Genomic DNA, 23,116 nt, shown 5'->3' on the forward strand with positions numbered 1-23,116 from the left:
TAAAATAATCAAAGTTTTCTGATAGAAATAGGATCTAAATTTTCATTGAAATTTACCTAGTGTACCTGGAAAAGTCAGGGAATTTTTTTTCTTCTGAAGTTGAGTGGGCACCCTGTTTCACACCGCAACTGACTTTCAGGCTGTTTGATCAAGAAGTGAACCATGATGTCCATTCCATCTCATGAGCATCATCGTAAGCTGCATTCATCCATGATGTCCTATAGCAGGGATGGCGAACCAATGGCACGCGACACAATATTTTGGCCATGCCACCGATCACAAAGTTCACTATGAAGCATATTAACAATTAGATTAAATTTCACAAAGAACAAAAAAATAGGCAATTATTGACAAAAAATGCAACAATTAATATAAAAAAACAATTAATAACCATAAAAAACAAGCTAACAATAAGTGACTAGCAAAAAAAAAAGAAAAAATTAACAGTCCTGCTTAAACTAACGTCTTACAACCTAATATAAGTTATTTGTCATCTTATCTGCAACAACAGATGTCACACTGATGTTACTTAAGTTGAACTACGCGTATAACTGAGACATTGCAAAATGCTTTTTTTTTCATAGTAAATAAATAGTTTTGAGTTGATACTATTATGTATCATTATTTTTCCAAAAATCACAAAGTCAAAATTATTTGACGCCACGTCCATGATCTCATTAAGCGTTTTTTTTTAGAAAAAATGGCACGTTGGTGCTTAAAGATTCGCCACCCCTGTCCTATAGTTAATCTCTATTATTTCAGATGTTTCTTGTTACTATACAATTCTGTTGTTGTTTCTAATGCTAATTGCCGTACTATCAAGCCTGCTTGGTGATGCCGAGCAAATTTAAGGCAGAGTGTGTGTTTCTTGTTTTTCAGTGTCGCTTTTATGGCCAAGAATTCGACTTCTGCCTCACCATACGTCACACCCGTTTATTTGACTGACCCATTCATACATCCTTTCATTCATTTGCAGAACGTAATTTTGAACTGAATCGGAGAACGATCGATCTCCAATCCAGTACCCCCAGAGGTATTGATTTGTCATGGGAACATGGAGGACTTTTGCGACTCGACAGATTTAACATGCATCAGTCACTTTACTACACGGGGAGACTTCGGCCGGCGGGGTTCGAACACTCGGACATGGGCCCAGCTCCTTACCGACCAGGCTATCCTGGCCCACTGTACAATTCTTATGTTTCCGGCCTCCTCTAGCAGTTTTGAGTATTTTTCAGTAACTACTTTTTGAAATATTTTTAGCNACCGATCACAAAGTTCACTATGAAGCATATTAACAATTAGATTAAATTTCACAAAGAACAGAAAAATAGGCAATTATTGACAAAAAATGCAACAATTAATGTCAAAAAACAATTAATAACCATAAAAAACAAGCTAACAATAAGTGACTAGCAAAAAAAAAAATTAACAGTCCTGCTTAAACTAACGTCTTACAACCTAATACAAGTTATTTGTCATCTTATCTGCAACAACAAATGTCACACTGATGTTACTTAAGTTGAACTACGCATATAACTGAGACAGTGCAAAATGTTTTTTTTTTCATAGTAAATAAATAGTTTTGAGTTGGATACTATTATATATCATTATTTTCCCAAAAATCACAAAGTCAAAATTATTTGACGCCACGTCCATGATCTCATTAAGCGTTTTTTTTTAGAAAAAATGGCACGTTGGTGCTTAAAGATTCGCCACCCCTGTCCTATAGTTAATCTCTATTATTTCAGATGTTTCCTGTTACTATACAATTCTGTTGTTGTTTCTAATGCTAATTGCCGTACTATCAAGCCTGCTTTGTGATGCCGAGCAAATTTAAGGCAGAGTGTGTGTTTCTTGTTTTTCAGTGGCGCTTTTATGGCTAAGAATTCGACTTCTGCCTCACCATACGTCACACCCGTTTATCGGGCGGACCCATTCACACATCCTTTCACTCATTTGCAGAACGTAATTTTGACCTGAATCAGAGAACGATCGATCTCCAATCCAGTACCCCCAGAGGTATTGATTTGTCATGGGAACATGGAGGACTTTTGCGACTCGACAGATTTAACATGCATCAGTCACTTTACTACACGGGGAGACTTCGGCCGGCGGGGTTCGAACACTCGGACATGGGCCCAGCTCCTTACCGACCAGGCTATCCTGGCCCACTGTACAATTCTTATGTTTCCGGCCTCCTCTAGCAGTTTTGAGTATTTTTCAGTAACTACTTTTTGAAATATTTTTAACAGAATTTTGTATATTTTTCTGCATTCAAAGCAGCCAAATAAATGTGAAGTTTTTCAGGTTTTTTGATTGTTTGTGTATGGGTTCTTTCACCGACTGGAGAGAAACAGAAATACACAGTGAAGGTGTCAAAAGATGACTACCCTGAAAGTGTGACCCAAGAGGCCATTCTCAAGAAACTGAAATGCATGAAGATGTCAAAGCAGGAACAAGAGACACGTGCAAGGGAGCATCAGCATAGCTATCTCCTCAAAGTCTGTGGGGTGGATGAATATTTACTTGAACGATATCCTCTCTCACAGTATAAAGTGAGTTAATGTAAATGATTCACACATATATTACTAATTACGAGTGGAATCAAATACTGTTAAGTCTATTTTAATATCCAACATTGCATGAAAACGGTAATTAAACTTTTGACAAATCAACTCATGTTAATACCCAGCATTGCTCAAACGTATCATGTTTTATTCTAAAAGAAAAACTTTTGCTCAAAATTTTTTATACCAGTGACATACCTGCCAAGTCTCCTGTTTTTTAACGAGAACTCCTGTATTTTATGATTATCTCCTGTTTACCCGTATATTCTCTAATTTCTCCATAATTGAAAAAAAAAAACTTCAAATATGTTGATAAAGTGCCCACGGATGGTAAAAATACTTCTCTTATTCCTTAGAGATGGTGCTATTTGCCAGTTGTTGAGTGTTAATAGTTTAAGACAAGCCATGAAGGCTCAGGAGATAGAGCTTTGACCTTCCAATCAAGTAGACCGAGTTTGAAACCCAGCAATGACAAGTTGATATAAATTCCACATCCAGCTTGCACCGACCCCAGTGCTGATGTGAAATATCTTTAGTGGTAGACTGATCACGGATTAGAGTCCTCTTGCCGTGAAGCTATCTGTGAGAGGTTTTTGCAGTTTTCCTCTCCATGTAACTCAAATGCAGGTTAGTTCCATCAAAAAAGTTCTCCACGAAGGCAAATTTCTCCCAATACTTGATCCAGGAATTCCCTTGTCTTCTGGATTGGGTTCAAAATGACAAGGCTACGTAGGTGAACATGAGTGATCATAAACCCGAAATTGGGTTGGCCATTCAACGACAGTTACATAATAGAATAGTTTAAGTAATTATAAATAATCGTTTAAAAAAATCTTTAGATTAAAATTTTTATACATATTTTTTACTTCGCTAAATGTAAGTGCTTATATTATTTCCCATTATGATTATGCATGCAAAACTTTACTCGTAGCCTGAAAAATGTCGCTAGTAAAATCTCCGTTATTTTATGTCTCCAATGTTGGCATGCATGCAGTGAGTGGATATTGATGCATATTGTATAATGTCGTTTTTTTTTGCAGATAAGCATTTATTTTTGTATTTTATTAATCATAGAAATGAATGTGATTGAAATTAATTTATATATTTAAAATCTACTTGCTTTCTATATTACCAAGGTCCTTAAAAGCTGATTAATTTTTATTTTGGAAAATAAGGGCTCTTAAAAGTCTCTTTGGTTCAAAGTTTTTAAAAGTATCACTAGTTAATTGAAACATTTTTGTTAGAATATTTGAAATTTGTCTTTTTTTCACTTAAAAGGAGAGAATACAAAAGTGTTATTAATGCCTGTTTGAGAGTGTGTGTGTGACCCACATTGATGTGCGGCAAAGTTCAAAAAATTAAATTCTAATAAAACAGAAGTAACACAAAGTATTTTTGAACTGTAAAAAAGTTTCTATGATACTTCAATGTATTTAACTGCAACTATAAGTTTTTAAAAGCAGTTACATTCTTTAAAATTCATAATTGTACTAAAATAAATAGTTCTGTAATAAATAAATTTATATCAATACTCGCAAAATAATTGAGTCAATACTTGCAAAGTATTGAGTGTTATAAAGGAGTCATCATAGGGCTCTAAAAATAAGAAAAATAAAAAAATATCAACAAATTTCAACCCTTGCAAAAATGTTTAGAACATCTGTTCTTAAAATGAGAAAATAAGTTGTTTTATTCCAAAACATAAGTTCTTTTATTCCAACCAAGGCCCACCCTCGGCTGTTGAGCCATTGATGTTGGATATTGAGTGTTATAAAGGAGTCATCATAGTGCTCCAAAAATAGGAAAAATAAAAAAATATCAACAAATTTCAACCCTTGCAAAAATGTTTAGAACATCTGCTCTTAAAATGAGAAAATAAGTTGTTTTATTCCAGAACATAAGTTCTTTTATTCCAACTAAGGCCCACCCTCGGCTGTTGAGCCATTGATGATGGATATTGAGTGTTATAAAGGAGTCATCATATTGCTCTAAAAATAGGAAAAATAAAAAAATATCAACAAATTTCTACCCTTGCAAAAATGTTTAGAACATCTGTTCTTAAAATGATCATATATATATATATATATATATATTGTACTTCAATATTTTGATTAGCAATAGAAAGGAAAAATGTTGTTATAAGCTAATACACATAATGCTAAATATTATTGGTTACCCTTAGTAATGTATTCTCTTCCAAGCCAAGGCCCACCCTCGGCTGTCGAGCCATTGACGATGGATATTGAGTGCTATAAAGGAGTCAACATAGTGCTCTGAAACAGGGAAAAAAGTAGCAGCAAATTTCAACATCAGTTCTTAAAATGATCATATACATACATATATTGTGCTTCAATGAATAGTACAAGAAGACTATTTTACCACTGTTCCAAATCCTTGTTTCAGTACTGACTTAATATGCACTGACAGGAATAGCAGAAACAATTAGTACTATGGGGGGGAAACATTTCATGGATGGTAGAAACCTCACATAGTAAATGCCGTGACAACCCTGGTTCCTTTTTATTTAATAACTTTTTGTTACCTTTCAGTGAACTTAATAATTCCTGGTTCATAAAAAAGACTTGATTAGCAAAAAACTGAAAAAAAAGTCCCGATTTACAACCTCATCTGAATGTGGCGTTATTTCACGCAAGGAGTTTTTTAACAGATCAAAACAAGTGTCAGCCTGCCAGTGCAATGTCAGGTGAGTATACTGGATAAAGCAACACATCTCACCGAAGCTCCTGTAATTTTTGACTGATTGCCAAAGATGTGTGTGGTCTTGCTGTGAAAGAACACTTCTCTTTTACAATTGACGCGTTCTGGGTGACAACTTTGTTCAAACTGTGCCTACAATACACACCCGAATTGTTTGTTCTGTTCCTTTTTTGGAGCTTAAAAAAAATAGAAAAAACACCACTGGTAGCGTTCTTTTAATGAAGTTCTGCTTTTAAAATCATAAACCGTCGTTCATCACCTCAAGACCAAAACCATTTGTTGTAAACCACCCATTATCATTTGTTTCTTCTTTATGTTTCATGACTATTCGTGCCTTCAATTGAACTACCTTGAACCCAAATATCAAGTTTCTTTAGGTTGACTGATCTTCAATGCATCAGCCTGCCACCTTCAATCTGGATGGGCCTTCCTGGAGCATCTTTCAAATCACCAATTTTAACCATGACATTCTTGTAGAGCATCTTAGCTGTAAGCAATTTTTCATAAGCTTGTTGTGTACTTTTGAAGTAAAGCAGTGAAATGGAGCAAAAACAAACAATTTGGTCTTCCATGTTCAAAATGTTGTAAAATATCCAAAACTCAACAAAATCTCTTTCTTTTCTCTTCTTTTTTTTAAAATGGGGCTTAAACAATGATAATCACTATTGCAAATGCTTTGAATATTTCAGAAACTGCACGACTGTCATCTGTAGTAAAACAGAAAAAACACAGTTACTTTTTACTCAATTTAATAGATTTTATGTCTTCTAAAATAGTGTTCTTAATATGAAACATTCTTGATTTATAGTAAATTGTGTATTTCACAGTACATAAGACAGTGCATCGCTAAAGGTGAAATTCCACAATTGATGCTTATGTCAAAAGAGGGAGTTTGCAACTCATTGCCGCATTGTGATTTTCGTATGCCATCCATCATACGCAGAAATCCACTTCCACCAGCCAATGAAGAAACAATGTCACTCTGGAATGTTGATTCCATGCTGCGTATCAAAATTCTTTGGGCCACATATGTCAACGTTAGAGATGTTGACAAGGTATTCAACTTTCTTATATTAGGCAACATTTAATATGTTTAAATAGTGCTTGTTAACTAACTAAAAAAACACAAAGTTCACAAAAAAATGTTTGCACGAGGTTAAAGTAGTATCCCAAGATTAACAATTTAAAGATATTTTCAGTGTATTGTTTAAGTTATATACTTTTCAAATGAGAATCTGGAGATATATTTTTTTTGTAATTAACGAAACATTTCATGTTGATGATAAAATACGAGGTGCATCCAGAAAGCAAGTTTCCCTAATTTATAAGAAAAAAGAACTCACACTTTCAGGATCATATTTATTGGCAACAAGTACACAAGTACAACATAGCAACCACCAGATTTGAGGCACTTGACATATTGTGGAATCAACTTTTGTATCCCTCTGTCATAGAACTCTGCCGCCTGTGAATTCTGGTGGTGGCTATGTTGAAAAATAGCTTAAACATTGCTGTACTTGTTGCCAATAAATATGATCCTGAAAGTGTGAGTTTTTTTTTTTTTAAAATTTCGGGAAACTTACTTTCGCGCCTCGTATTATGTATGTATCTTCAATGTTAATATTGCACTTACCAAGAAAAATAGTATTTTATTATAATTTTTTAAAAATGGGTGATTTATTTTTGATTTCATGTAAAAAGTTTTCTTATGTAATGCCAATCCAAATCAAAGTAAGAGAGAAAAATTATTGTAATATAAATTAATGCAATTAATAACTAATATAAATTATCATATTTTAGTTATTGTGGTACATTGTTTTAAGAAAAATCTCCTGATCATCTAAACCAGTGTTTCATAAAGTGTGGTACGCATACCCCCAGGGGTACAGGAACAGTTTAGCAGGGGTACTCGTTCTTATGCAAAATATCTTGCAACAAACGAAAATTTCAAAAAATTTTATTTAAAAACAAAACTAGCCATGAAAATTTAGGATTGCGTTTTTTTCTATTAGCTATTTTTTGCAGAGTTAACAGTTAATAATTAGTGGTGTCAACAGCCAGTTGTAGTTGTTTTGCAATTGTTGTTTTTTTTGCAATTTTTTTATAGTAAAAAATACATAAATTTTTTTATTAGTTGTACACAGCGTTACAAAAAATTTAGGAAGGCTACACAAAAGTCATAAGTTTGGGAAACACTGATCTAAACCCTATGTCTAAATCCACTTCAACACAACATTCATTTTCTTTTCTCCATTACTGTGTTTGCACGAGCATAAATCAGAACAAGAAATTGGGTTTGTACATTTAAATTTTAAAACCGGAAGACTTTTGGTATGTTTTTTTGCAAGTCGAACTTTGCTTAACAATTGGAATACTGTTCCAATAAATACTTATTCTTTTACTATCCATCCGTCTATAGGAAAACTGTTTTTGAAACGATAAATGTATTCTTTGCATGTGACATAGATGGTAGAGCAATATTTCAGTTTGGACAATATATATCCCATTTCATTTAATGAAGTTTTAGCCGTATAAAGAGTAAATGTTTCAAAAGTTTTCGAATAAGTATTTTCTTTTATTTTATAACCATCGTTGAATAGCCGACCAAATTTTTGGGTTTGCGACTACTCATGCTGAACCCCGTAGCTTTGAAATTTTGAACCCTAACCAAAAGACAAGGTAACTCCTGGATCAAGTATTGGGACAAATTTGCCTTCGTGGAGTACTTTTTGATAGAACTAAACCGCATTTGCATTAATTGGAAAGGAAGACCATGAGAACCTCCCACGGTTAGCCTAGCGGCAAGAGGACTTTAACCCATGATCCGTCTACCATTTAATATATTTCACGTCAGCACTGTGGTCAATGCAAGCTCTATGTGGAATTAATATCGACCAACCACCGCTGATCAATACAAATTCCGCATCATTTTGCGTTACATGGAGAGGAAAACCACGATAACCTCCCACGATTAGCCTGACGGCAAGTGGACTCTAACCCATGATCCGTCTACCACTGAGGATATTTCACTTCAGCACTGTGGTCGGTGCAAACCAGAGCCATCCCTGGGATTTGAACTCGGTTCACCTCATTGGAAGGCGAACGCTTTATCCCCTGAGCTTGATAAAGTACAGAATGTTCCTAATTCCATCATAAATGCATTTTTGCTTTTCATTGTATTGAACACTTTAATGTTGTTTACGTCCAGCTGATACCAATTAAATTATATTTTGAGCAATTAAAAGAATTGTACTATAAGATGTTTGAACAAAATTTTGAAATTCTCCTATACACCAAACAAGGAAGTTTAAAACAATGAAGGAATAATCTTTTGCCTGGGGATTTAAATTCTCAACAGTTGGAGAGCAGATACAATGGGGATTGTGAGATCACAAAATTAAACATGATTTATCCTCGCTTCATTTTCATACATACTTCTATTTCTGTTGATTTATCCTTGTTTCATTTTCATACATACTTCTGTTTCTGTTGATTCAATCTCATTTAAATGTCGAAAAACGTTGTTGTTCAGAACAATTCTGTTGCTTTGGTTTGACGCACGTAAGCTGAGGGTACTGTTTGTCTAAGATAAGTACTATTCCCGCCACAAAGCCTGCAGCTGTCTAGTGCTATGGAAACAAGAAGAGGGCATTTTAGGAAGGGTAGCTTCGATGAAAAGGTTTCCTTTTCTCTTGCCGAAACCAGTTCTAAAGAGGGACCCCGCACCCCCACTTGAAATAATCATACCTCGTTACCATAGTCACCGCCACAGCTCCAGACGAATGTCTGGAAGAGTACCTATCTTAGACAAACAGTAATCATGCTTAACTGCCTATTGCTTTGATATAAATCTGTCACACTTTGTGGATTATTTTTTGACGTAGCCTAGTTCAAAATTTTAGATAATTTGTTGATTTGCAGTCATCATTTAATTACCATTCATTCACAACAACATCTGCACGAAATGACTTGTAAGCATCTTTATGTAGCAGAATAAAAAAATTATCTTTGGTGACATTTTTGAAAAAATGAGTGTAGTTGAGAATTTAATAACTAGTATGCCAAAAATAATTTAGTTCCATGAGTTGGTTAATGAACTTAAAAACAATTTTACCACTTGTCCCATGACCTGTATCCAAAATTTGCAGAAAGATGCATTGTTTTTTTTTCTTCTCTGATTTGTTATTTTTGCTTTATTTATTTAATTTTTTTTTTTTTAATTTTAAAATCTCAATGGAAACAATTTTCTTACAGCACATTTCATAATGTTTTAATCATTACAGAATAATTTTTATAAGTCAAGTATGATATCTTACCATTTTATTTTCAACTTTTATACTAAAAGCAATTTACACTGTAACATGCAATTTATAAAATTTTGTCAAATGTTGTTTTAATAAACAGTTTGCAATTTTTGTATTTGTGAACCTCTGGTCAAAATCAGTTAAACATTAACAGTCTGTAAGAATAATATTTTGACTATTATTAATGCTGAATAGTTGGGTGACATAATCAGAAAAGTAGAATATTAAAAAGATCAAAACCTGAGACTAAACATATTTTTTTCCAGCATTTAAAGAACTTATATATATATGTATAACATTTATGCTGTTAAAAAAATTTTTGAAGTAATTTTTAACTGTTGAAAAAAATTGCTTTGTTGCAGTTTTAATTGTAAAACTCTTTATTTACCGAGAAACAGAATTACTTTTGTAAAAAAAAGATGTTAAATTCTAAAGTAATGAATATCTTATTTTGCTTAAAATTGTTGTGTGGATATTTCTTTTATGATTATTCTTCTTGTAGAGTAAATCTAAAAGCATTTGTACATGTACTGCTTGAAAAATGAAAGGAATATTTATTACATTGGATATTTTACAATACAATCAAAGTTCTACAAAACTCAATATCCAGGGTGCATACAGACTTCTTATACTCCTTAGAAACTCCTTGTAAAAAAAAAGTCTCCAAGGAGTACTTGGAACTACTTAGATTTCTAAATTAGTCCTTAGAAACTGCTTAGATTATTGTGTTGCATAGATGAACTTACTAAGTACGTAATTTGCTGTCCAAATAGGGAAACTAAATTATATGACTTAGCTGTCAAAATCTAATAGTTTAAGAAAACTTTAAAAGAAAAAAAAATTGAATTGCAAGAGTTAGAAGAAAAAAAATAACAGCAAATAATTTCAATTTTGCACATTACAAGCAAACTTAATTAATAATTTACTGTCATTTTTTTTTTGTTGTTGTATGCAATGCCTTAGATTTTCTTATGTATTCAAATTTAAAAATATAAGATCGGTAGGTTTTTTTGTTAATCTTTAACATTTGTACTTTAACAAGATTTATTAAAATATTTGAAACTGGAAAGTGTATGTGTAAAAGTGATAACTTTAAGTCCTTAAAATTTTAGACTCCTTGGATAGTCTTTGGAATTCTTCTTCTGATCTCTGTATGTACCCTGTCAATATCTGTAAACTTTAATTTCCCCTAAACCAAATTAACTTTATCAGGTGCAAACAATGAAGATTGCAGGTTTCTGTAACTAAAGAATTAAAGGGTTTTAAATGCTATAAAACACTAACAAAGATCTTTCCCACAGATTTATGTTAAAACAGGAATATTTCATGGAACTGAGCCTCTGTGTGCAACTCAGGACACGTCTCAGGTTGTTTTCTCAAACCCTAAATGGGAAGAGTGGTTGGATTATGACATCTTCCTCCCGGACATCCCGAGGAGTGCGAGGCTCTGCCTCTCTGTCTGCTCCGTATCCAAAAGAAAGAGGAGAGAGGAGCATTACGCTATAGCCTTTGGGAACATTAGCCTCTTTGACTACAAAGAGAGGCTGCTGTCAGACAGGGTCAGTGTTCACTTGTGGGGCATGCCGAAAGGCATGGAGAACGACCTTTTGAACCCCATCGGCACGCCGGGATCCAATCCCAACAAGGACTCTCCTTGCCTGGAACTCGAGTTCGAAAGATTTGGCAGCCCCGTCGTTTACCCCTCCACGGAGCAGATTGAAAAGTATGCATCCTTTGCCTCAAAACTGGAAGAGCGGGAGGACAAATTGGTATGATTACATTTTTTCTCTATCTCTATTTTTCATTTTAAGATAAATTAATTATAGTCAGACCTCGATATAAGGTCACCCTAAGGGACATTGCCAAAAGTGACCTTATAAGCGGGGAGACCTTTTAACCGTTTCATTAGAAGTTCGTAATTAATCGTGTAAATAGTACACATTATGATTTTTTAAAAATGGTAATGCAAACGAAAATGACCGGCCATAAATTAAATATTTAAGTCAATAAATTTTAACAGAATTAGTAAAAAATTAAAGAAAGTTAGATTTAAAAAAAAAAAAATTTAAAATAAAGCTGTTTACAAATATCCTCAAAGTGTACATGCCTTATTTAAAATAATCATTTATGCAGGTCTGTCTCGTTTTTGGTTGCATTTTTCGAACAATGTTTTCTAGGTTTTGTAACTTCTCAAAATGTTCCTCAGCTCCCCCAGGGCTTGTAAAAAATTCCGTATGACATTTATTGGCTTGAAGGCTTCCGCTTGGGTTATAGCTACAGTCTCAAGATCACTGTCATTGTCCTCACTGTCCACAACTTGTGAAACAATTTCAGAAATTGTAGCTTGTTCGTTGGCTACAACATTTACCTAGGACTGGAGAGGGGTAATTGCCTTGTAAGGAAGTTAAATAGGCTTTTGTTAGAAAAGAGCTCCCCTCGCCTCAGATAAAAATGACCTTATAAGCGATAAAGATTTTTAAAACTTGACCATATATCCAATAATCTGTGACAAAGAATTCCTATTCAGAGAGCCAGGGCTTTGGAAAAGTGACCTTATATGCAGGGTGACCTTATATGCGGTTGACCTTGTATCGAGGTCTGACTGTATTTTTTAAATGAGTGTAGATTTTGTTATTTTAAATATAGTCTACAATAGTGTCGAAGGCGTAAGTATTTGCTTTCAGACAATCTGTCGATTCTACGATAATACAGACTATGACGATACAATTTCAAAAGATTGTAAAAGCTGAAAATTAATAAAATTTTTAATTATCTTTAATCATTTTATTCATAAATTGCATATTTATTTATTTCCTTCATTTAGAAAATGATTACAAGTTTTTATAGTTTTATTCTTAAAAAGTTGGTCATTTTTAAGGGAAGAACATCCCTGATATTTTCTGAATATCTTTTAGACATTAGATCCAGCTGATTTTGAGGCTCTGAAAGAAATCATTGCCAGAGACCCCCTCTCGGAAATATCGGAACAAGAGAAAGAATTTCTGTACAGGCTGCGTAAGGAGTGCAGAGCACTCCCGGACTCCCTGCCGAAAGTTCTGGAAGCCGTGAAATGGAACAGCAGAGACGAAGTGTGTCAGATGTACATGCTCCTGAAAGACTGGCCGCAAGTCTCCACAGAAGTGGCTCTGGAACTGTTGGATTGCAAATATGCTGATAAAGTGGTTCGTGACTACGCTGTCCAATGGTTGAATAGAAGTTTATCAGATGATCTCATGTCACAATATTTGCTGCAGTTAGTTCAGGTATCAAAAAGATATTCTTCATAAATCCTGTACATAGCTACCAAGTCTAGTGGATTTTGTACATTTTAAAAAATTCCCTATTGAAATAGAATTTATATACTGATTATTGCTTTGCTAGAATATTTAAGTAAGTATTACTAGTATATAATGAAGCCAGACTCATTTATAGAAATCAGTTTAAAACTTTCTCTTTTTTTTTGTCCTAAAATGTTCAGATTATTTTTATTCAGAACTCTCTTTTTAAATTAAAGTCCCGCAGTGGACTGATCGTTAAGACACAGTTTCCAGCAGATTACCGAAGTCAGGCATCACTGACTACGGTCAGAGTGCGGGTGCGTGACCACTTTCATTAGTCTGCGTAGGGACCTAGGGTGTGCAGTATTGGTCTCGTTAAATTGTTCTACCGTAAAGTGCTCGACTTTGCATGCAGGTCGTTGCAAAGTTGCGGGGGGGGGGGCAAATTCGCANTGCAATACCCTCTGCAGAGAATCAAAATTGTGATGGCATGTCTTCGAATCATCCTCAGGGATGTTTTCTAGACTGTCGCCAATACCTCATTGTGCAGCTCTAGTGTGACATAAATGACCTACAACTTTTTAAATTAAGAAAATCAAATCTTAAGTATTTTTTATGAATGAAGTGCCTATTACTATTATGAGTAAGCATAATACACAACATTTCAAGCATATTAATGCCAATCATGACTGGAAAATATTGCTGGTTTTGGATGACTATAAAAATCCCTAAAATTCCCTATGTGTAAAATATTTAGCATGAAATTTATATTTCGTAAAATCTATTGGATTTTTTCCCTATGTATGTTGGCAGCTATGACTGTACAAAGGCATAATAGATTGGACTAAAATAATTACGATTTTATTTATTTAATGGTCCTTTCTAGTTACATCAAAATAATACACTGTTCATCCCAAAATAAAAATTACAGAATCATTTGATATCGTGTTATTTCTCGAGACCACTATCAAGAAATTCTCTCTTTTGAGACGCACTAAAAAGCCTACTATACCATGTCTAAAATTAATTAAATAGAATTGTCATTAACAAAGCAAATAAGTTTATAAATGTAACTTTTCCAAGAAGAAAAGTATAAAAACTCCCCCTTTGGGAAAGTTGTATAATTCAGATGTAAAGATTGAAAATAAAATAAGGGTGGAGAAACCTGTATGAACAACAACATAAATATTTATTATGTTGGAGAAGGAATAAATCAAATCTTGATAGAAAACTCTTGAGGAAACAGTGAAATGATCAAATATAATTTCAAAAGCCGTAGGAAGAACAATGTGAAAGAGCTTATGATGTTTTGAACACTTTTTCAAAAAGTGAAATGGCAATTGCTATATCCCTCCGAGATTTTATTGGTGTGAAATACGCCTGTTAATAATTCAAACTCTGGGAGCAGGAAAAGAATTTATTCCAATGAAAACATTCATTATTAGGTGCTTTCATGCATACCTCTGAAGTGGCATTTTTATTTATTTTTCTTGTCACGAGTGCTAATTTAATAAATAATTCACTTTTAATATTTATTTATAAATAATTCAATTTTATTTTATTTTTGAAGGTCTTCCAGCAATGGGATAATAAATTTTTTAAATTGTTTAAATTTTTGTTATAAAATTAATAATGAAAATTTTCAATATAAATTATTTTTTAAAAAAATGTTTCACACGTAAAGTTTTGGCGATGTAATGATGAACACAAAATTAGAATTTTTGATATTACAGTACGGAACTCGTTATCCGGAAATTGGAAAACCAAAAAACCGGAACAAATTTCAATAAATTTTCCCGCCATTTGAAATTTTTTTTTCCCATAAGATTTTAGGATTTTTTGTTCTTTTTTTAAAGATGTTTACCTTACCATCATTTTGAAAATAATCATTAGTGTATTACTTCATCATTGTTTCTTCTTTTTAAGATTATTTCCAAATATTATTTTTTTTCAGTTGGGTTTAACAATAAAAAAAAACGGCTTTTTGTAGCAATTCAGAAAACCGGAAAATCAGTTATCCGGAATACCAATAGTCCCGATCGTTCCAGATAATCGGTTCCCTAATGTATTTCTTCTACATTTAGATATTAAGTTTTAACACATTAGAATTGAAGTTAAATTCTAAAATATTTGTGAAATTTTTACTCTGGAAAGAACTTTGGTTTTCTATGGTTTATAAAATATTGAAAATCAAGGACATTTTGCTTTTTACATACTTGTACAAGTTTGTTATGAAATAAGATGGGATTTTTATCAGTTTATGCCTAAAATTATATATAACAGGGGTATATTATGTTCTAAATGAATCACAGACATTTTCTTTTCTATTATTTAGTTAGTCAAAAAGTAATTATGTATTTTGACTTTCAGGTGATAAAATATGAATCATACTTTGACAACAATTTAGCCAAACTTCTACTTCGACGAGCACTTTCAAATAGAAAAATTGGTCACTTCTTCTTTTGGCATTTAAAGTAAGCCCCTTCTGAACATTTATTGGAGTGCTCAGTTTGGTGTTTAAAAGGTTTATTGTGTCTAATAATTTAATAATCATTATTTCAGTATCTTTGAATATTGAATAACAAGGTATAAGAAAGTTATATTAACTTACAATAGTTATTTTTAATTAATTGAGTCATTTGTATTAGTATCAATTTGTATATGTGTTAAAGCTGAACATTCAAGTCAGGAATCAATCAGTTTGATGAAATTTAAGTTAAATAATTAAATGCTATGTGACTGGAAACCTTGATTTGTAGTAATATTTAAGATAATAGAAGTTAAGATATTGCAGTTTTGCTACATAAAGTTCCATATTTGGAATACAAATGTTTCAATTTATTAAAAAAATGAAGCGGACTGTTTGAGAAAGAAATAATTCTCCCCTAAGCAATAGAATAAAATTCCAAAGTTACAAATACATTTATAAGCTATTTTATTTAAAATGCATTATTTTTCACATAAACAGGGCACCTGCAAAGTCATGAATTTCGGTATTGGACAAAATTTGTCATGAAATGTCATGATTTTAACTATTTTTTTAAAGAAAATCGTGGAAAGTCATGGATTTAAGTTGACAAAAAATCTAATTTTCAAAATGGATTTTACCCTTCCCTCCAATTGTTTGAATGTCTGAATATGTAACAAAATCCCCACTCACAGTCATGTTTTATTAAAATATAAAATGTTTTTATCATGTTCTTTGAAAATTGTGGTGTTCTTTTTATAAATGAAAGCAAGGGCATCATTTCGAGAGTGAATTATCTTTTAAACTTCTGTGATTTCAGAATTTTTAGTATTATTTTTATTTTATCAATTTAAAATTTTAGCTGAAGCAAGCTAGTCATTGACGAAATTTTTTATTCCGAAATGAGAACCGAGAAATCAGGAGTATTTCTTTCCTTTCTGATGAACAAGAAAAGTATCTTTAGAATGTAATTCTGCAGAAAAAAAGAAAAAAAATTATCGCTTTTGTACTTTTTTCAGCTATTTTATTGCTTCAACTCTTTCTTTACTCTGTTTTTTTTAAAATTTAAAATCTATAAATATGAAGATGCAGAGTATAACAGTTTTGGTTATACCTATCATTTCAGTGAATGTTATTATAATGCTTTTTTAAATTTATTGTTGTGTTTTTGTCGAAGAAAATAGTAACTTCGTTAAGTCATGAAAAATTCTTGGAATTAGTCATGGAAAGTCTTGAAAAGTCATGAATTTGAAAATCTAAAATGTAGCAGATACTATATATATATAAAGCATCTAATTTTAAATTGTCTAAATTATGTGAAATTATTATCTTCTGTGAAATCTTAGACGCAAACATTTTTTTCTTATTGTTAAATAATTTTAAATATCAAAAGTAAATAATTTTTTTTTCTTTAATTTACAAAATATTTCACTTATACTGTTTTTCTCAAACTATTATAGAACATTAAAAGTTATGTAAATTAAATGTTAAATAGATTATTAAAGAGTTCGGTATCTCTTTAGAGANCTTTTTTTTTTTTTTTTTTTTTTTTTAATTTACAAAATATTTTACTTATACTGTTTTTCTCAAACTATTATGGAACATTAAAAGTTATGTAAATTAAATGTTAAATAGATTATTAAAGAGTTCGGTATCTCTTTAGAGAAAACACATGATTTATCCTTTAAAGATTTTTGGAATTTATTGTGGGGTAAAATGGGTAAGTATCAGTATGTGTGTATACTTAGTAAAAATGTATGTGTGTATACGAAAATAATTCGATAATTCTGCACAAATTCTAGATTTTTAAAAAATATTATTTTATATGATTAATAAAAAAATCACATACTTATAAAATTATTTGGGTAAAAAGATTTTTATCGCAAATTAACTATTTAAAAAGTAAATAAAAAATACAGTATGATTTCTTACAAAACAATATCGTTAACCTGTTTTTAGAACTTCTAAAGTTTTAAATAACATGCGGAATTTAAACTTCTTGTAAAATTTTTAAATGCTTTATAATTTTAAATAGAATTATATAGGAAGAAATTTTAAATATTTATTAATGAAGCAGAATTAGAAAACCTAGTTTTTAAGGGATGAATTTCATTTAAAAAAGTTGTAATTTTGTTTTGATTTATGTATTCAAAATTTTAGTTTATATTAACTTGTATGTTATAATAAAAATTCAATTAGAATTTTTATTCATAAGGAAGTAAATTCAGAATTTTGAATGTTACTATGTAAAGTGGGGCATATATCAATTTTATAATGAAAAATGACTTAAAAGCGTATGTATCTATAGACAAACAGCAGAAACGGTGTGTATTTAACTAATTACTTGCCTACTTAATGTATGAAAATAAAAAATACTGGGGTTTCCTCTAAAAGGAAAAAAAACCTATCTTTTTTAAAAATTATGGAGAAAAGAAAATTTCTTAACACTAAACATACCAACACTTAATCTATACCTATTTCTACCATAACCGGACAAATAACCGGACTTTATGTTTCTTCATTGAATGTATGAAATATGGATGTTAGGAATTAAATAAACTAAAAAAATTGTATTATAATTAAGCAAAATTGTATATAGCTAGTTTTTATGTATTACCAACACAAAGAATAAGAATTTTTAATTCATTGCTTAACGCATTTTATACATATACAGGGTGTTTTCATTGTACATTTTTTGAAAACGTATTTCTTCTAATTATTATTATTTCTATAATTCTTATAATTATAAGAATTATAATTATTCTTTTAATTAATATTATTTCTTCTTAGAATTTGTGGTGTCTTGATTGTTTCAACATTTTTCCGGGGGGTGAAAACTAACAGTCAGTTAGAAATGGAGTAAAGCTATCCAAATAAAATATATGCTACTTACTAAACCATTTAGTTTTTGTTACTTTTTCTTATAAAAAAATACCAATCAAAAATTTTAAGAATTTTCTTGAAATTTGAATTCACAGTTATTCTTATTGAACTCATTACGCAACAGTCTTTGCAGAAATGAGCAACTCATCAAGTGCAATACGCTGAGCACGCATTACATCGTCATTTCTGATCCTTATAAAGCAATAAATTGTTCTCTCGCTCAAATGTGGTAGAAATAGTATTATAATAGAATAGTAAACAACACGTATTGTTCGAAACCAACAAAATATTAAAAAAATAATAATAGAATACTAACTGTATATAATTGTTATAAAAAGTCAAATGTGTAAAAATGATAAGATGATAAGTGCATTTTCGATCCAAAAGTTCTTAAGCGGTCATTTGACCAGTTATGGTATGTTTAATGTTTTTAAAAAAAACCCTTGCTTTTTGTTGATTAAATGTTGTGCTTGTTAGTAAGAGGTGGTGTTGATTGCAGATCAGAAATACACGACCCATCTGTTGCCACTCGCTTTGGCTTGATGCTTGAAGCATACTGTCGGGGCATGGGCTCTCATTTAAAGTCGATAGTGAGACAGGTGGAAGCCCTGGAGAAACTCACTAAGCTCACAGACATTTTGAAAGAGAGGAAGGACGACACACAAAAAGTATGTGACTTTTCATTGCCTATTAAGTCTAAATGCGCCATCATAAAAAATGAAAAAAAACTATAATAATTTATGTTACTAATGTAATGAAGAAATACATGCAACTAAATTGGGAAAGTTATGAGTATGTTTTATAAATACATAAATCCTTGAAAAGTAATCTATTCGAGTAAGTAACTCAAGAGGAACTATTGGATAAATTTTTATTATGTAGCTAGGCCAAATCATACGCTTTTCGTCCTATAAATTCCTGTATGTAAAATATACAAGGATAATAATACAGGGTGCATAGCGGTTTTTAATGCTGCTTATTTTCGTTTTTTAAAAGCCCTTAAAGGTGTTTTTTTTTATTGGGTGTTTTTAAAAAGTGCTTAATTTTCCCTATTTCAAAACAAGATTTTTCCTTTACTATGTTGATTTTCGCTTAGAATTATGCAAGAAGACACAGTTCACATTGTTTGATTCAACGTTTTCATAATTAATTCAACCGCATCTAGTTCGGCCGTATAATCTGTGCGTAGCGTATGAAAATGCCATTCGTTTGACACCATTCAAAATTTCATGATTTTTGACAATTGTCAAAAAAAAATGCCAGAAGGTTTTTATTTTTTATTTTTTTTTTATTTTATTGACATGACGGTTAAAAGAAGATAAAACCATTGAATATCAAAACCTTTCTAAACCTTCCTAATTATGATATTTTTGAAAGTGCTTAAAATATTTTTTGAGTGCATGAAAAGAGGTGCCTATTTTTTGTTGAATAATTTGGCTACGCACCCTGTAATATTATTTTAAATAATCCTCATTAATTTTATTGTGAACAGGGCTCATAGAATTTGAAAAAATGTTGGTAACCAGTGAAAGTTTCTGGTAGTAAGTAAAAATACTCCCTGTTTCTAGTTTTCTGTTTAGTTTAAAATTTTGTTGAATACATTCATGCATAAAAATCAAATACGTTTGTTTGGTGTGTCCAAATGAATGAAATACTTACTAAAAATGTATTAAAATAAAAAAATGTTTTGTGAAAGAAATTTCAAAATAATAAAAATCTATCAGTCATTTTAAAATATTTTGTTTTTGCAATTAAATTTGTATATTATCTGAGAATTTATGATTATGCATAAAGTGGTCCATTGTTACAGGTTTTTTTAACTCAAATTTCTTGATGGTTGGAACGCAACCTCCTCAAAATGTACAAATGTTTGTGGAACCTATTTTGAGAGAATGATTTTTACCATTTGAAAATTCACTCTGAAACAAGAAGTGCTGTAGATACTTTGAGTCACTTTCATTGATTTCCCTTCATCAGTCAAATCTTTGATACTATTCTCTTATAATACTTTATTTTAATAAAATAAATGAAATATTTTTTAAAAAGTATGCAAACAGATCTTTTCTCTTTCATTTTAATGTGAACGAATGATTTTTGATATTTCAAATTTTTTGTCTCTTCCTTCCATGGTTTGTAAAAAATCAACCCGCCCGGGTTTTATTGAAAAAACCCGGGGGAAATTGGGTTTTATTTGAAAAAACCTGGGAAAAATTGGATTTTTTTTATTAGTGCTCATAAACTTTAAAATTTTAATATGAAAATATTTTTATTTATTAAATAGTGTTGTATAAGAAAACTAAAATTTCATCTGACTTTTACCTTTAATAAAATTCAAGTGAAATAAATATTTTGATCTTCCATGTTTTTATAATACGATTAATAGAAAGTGAAATAAAAATTACCTATAATTATGAAGAATATCAGTTACTTGTTCCATTTTATGAATATTTAACCTTAGAAAAAAAAGACTGCGTTTTTAGATAAATTTTAACTTTATAATTTCAAAAAACAAATTAATCGTAAATTTATAATAAAGCATAGATAAAAAGTTTTAACTTATTTTTTTAAAACCAGAAAATAAAATTTTAAATTTGTTAATTGTTGTTTAACTCATTACTTAATAGAAAAAAAAAATTCGTTTGTTTTCAATATTTTTAAACATGATTGAAAGAAGAAAAATAAATTGTATTCAAATGAAATCTTAAAAATAATATTTAAAAATTCTTGAAAGTAATATTTTAATTTTTAATTGTTTTTTAATGGTGGTAAACTTTCTCCAAATAGTTAAAAATTGTCAGCAGATGAGTTAACTTAAAAAAAAGATTTTTTATTTCTTATTATTATCATACAGCAGAGTGTCTACACTTCTCTCTTAGATGGTGATACCCTTTCATGAGTTTTGTAGGTTTATCTATTTCGTAGTTTACTCCAGACCAAAGCGAAAGTTGAAAAGTGTCTTTCGATAGGTGCTGAGTGTAAAGAAAAAAGAATTGGCAGAAATTTTGTGGGAGCTTGAAATTTTATTTATTTATGTCATAATTTTCCACTATTTTTTGATGAAAACTGTTGAATAACAGTGTCAAGCATCCTTGATTTTGGAAAGTATTCAGGATCGGAAATTTTAAATGCCATAACACGTAGCATAAATTCTGGGTGATGCTTAAAAAGACAGTTTTCTGCTAATTGATCTTGTTCATCATTTAAAAATTGTCCCCTTGTTTCGAGATCCAGTATGCATATGCTAATAAATGAGGTGGCTGAGCAGCCTGATGGAATCTTTTTACAAAATGTATATGGGGTTCTAATTCATCACATGATAGTAAGTTAATTCATATTTCAACAGCTTCTGAAAGTGAAATGTTTTCTGATTGAAGCTTCAGAAACAATTGATATCTGTTTCTTCCAATTGATAGTTTATTGGTAAAGCTCAACATTATTTAATATTTTAGACATATTATTAGATTCATTTTGATGTTCAAGAGCAATCTCTTGATGTTAATGGTAATTATTAGCAAAAGTTTTTACGCAGTCGCAATATGAACTCCACCTAGTATCATTTGGTCATTGGGGCATCAAGCAGTGTTTTTTCATTTGCCCATCCATGTGCTTAATGCACATATCTAAAATATTTGTTAACTTCCACGATGTGTCCAATGATAGTATTAGGAGATACTTCTTTTTCAACCAAATTTAAAAAAAGCAATTTGTGAAAAAAAACCACCAAGTGGGTTTTTCAAGGTGGGCCCACCCAATAAAATCTGCGCGGGTTTTTTCAAAGTGGGCCCACTAGGTGAACCCTGCTTCCTTCACGTTTGAGATGTTGCTCTCGTTTCTGTGTACTGCATCCTCACACAGGTGATGCGTCGATCACATTCATTGATTTTTAAACCTATTTAAAAAATAAGTAAAAACAATTATAACTCGAGGGGTGACAAGGATATGTTCGAATCTCTGTCATGAAAAGAAATTTTTTTTTTTATAAAAACTAAACCAATCATAATAATTTGAAATATTATTTTTATTATGAGATGAAAATTAAAAAAAGGTCATAATATTTTCAGGAAAGGCTTAAATTTCTGTATGAGCAAGTTCAGCAGGCAGACTATCTAGAAGCTTTACAAAATTTTCCATCACCACTTAACAGCAACCATGTTCTTGGAGATCTTATGTAAGTTTGTTTTCTAATTACTATAACATTTTAATTTATGGGCCTCCAAGTACAAATTGAATATGAACAGAAATACTCAAGGCCCGGTGCAAAAACTTCTTTGGGGACCCCCCACCGCTTCAGTAATGAAAAACCGAACTTTATGGAGGTAATTAAATTTTTCACCTCATTATACAGGGTGCGTAGCATTTTTAAAAAGTTCTTAAAGCTGCTTATTTTCGATTTTAATTTTTTGAAAATCCTTAAAGTTGCTTTTTTCATTGGGTGTTTTTAAAAAGTGCTTAATTTTCCCTTTTTACTATGTTGATTTTCGCTTCGAATTATGCAAAAAGACACAGTTCAAATTGTTCTGTTCAACGTTTTCACAATTAATTCAACCCCAATCTATTTCGGCCTATTGTCAGTCCGTAGCGTGTGAAAATGCCATTCGTTTTACATGATTCGAAATTTCATGATTTTTGCCAATTGTTAAAAACTATGCCGAAAGGTTTTTTTTTGTTTTTGACATGACAGTTAAAGCAAGATAAAACTCTAAATTATCCAAAACTTTCCTACCCTGCATAATAGTGATATATTTTTTAAAGTGCTTAAAAATATTGTTTGAGTGCATGAAAGGTGCTTAAAAGGTGTTTATTTTTGTTGAATAATTGGGCTATGCGCCCTGTTATAGATATATAACAAGAAAATCGACAAGAACCTAAAATAGCTTAAAGACCCCCCCCCCCTCA

General features: G+C 31.2%; 1 protein-coding gene across 1 annotated transcript in view; it reads left to right on the forward strand.

Moving 5' to 3' along the window:
• LOC107437416 (phosphatidylinositol 4,5-bisphosphate 3-kinase catalytic subunit alpha isoform) overlaps positions 1 to 23,116 on the forward strand; it is a gene marked incomplete at its 3' end in the record, with an annotated part of 52,244 nt that overhangs the window by 9,513 nt on the left and 19,615 nt on the right. Inside the window, 7 exon segments of the mRNA XM_071178024.1 lie at positions 2,311 to 2,558; positions 6,116 to 6,343; positions 10,894 to 11,361; positions 12,508 to 12,855; positions 15,241 to 15,344; positions 18,720 to 18,888; positions 22,282 to 22,388. Of these exon segments, the coding sequence (XP_071034125.1) occupies positions 2,311 to 2,558; positions 6,116 to 6,343; positions 10,894 to 11,361; positions 12,508 to 12,855; positions 15,241 to 15,344; positions 18,720 to 18,888; positions 22,282 to 22,388 (1,672 nt within the window).

This window comes from Parasteatoda tepidariorum, chromosome 2, assembly GCF_043381705.1.
Source record: "Parasteatoda tepidariorum isolate YZ-2023 chromosome 2, CAS_Ptep_4.0, whole genome shotgun sequence".
Taxonomy (NCBI): Eukaryota; Metazoa; Arthropoda; class Arachnida; order Araneae; family Theridiidae; genus Parasteatoda; species Parasteatoda tepidariorum.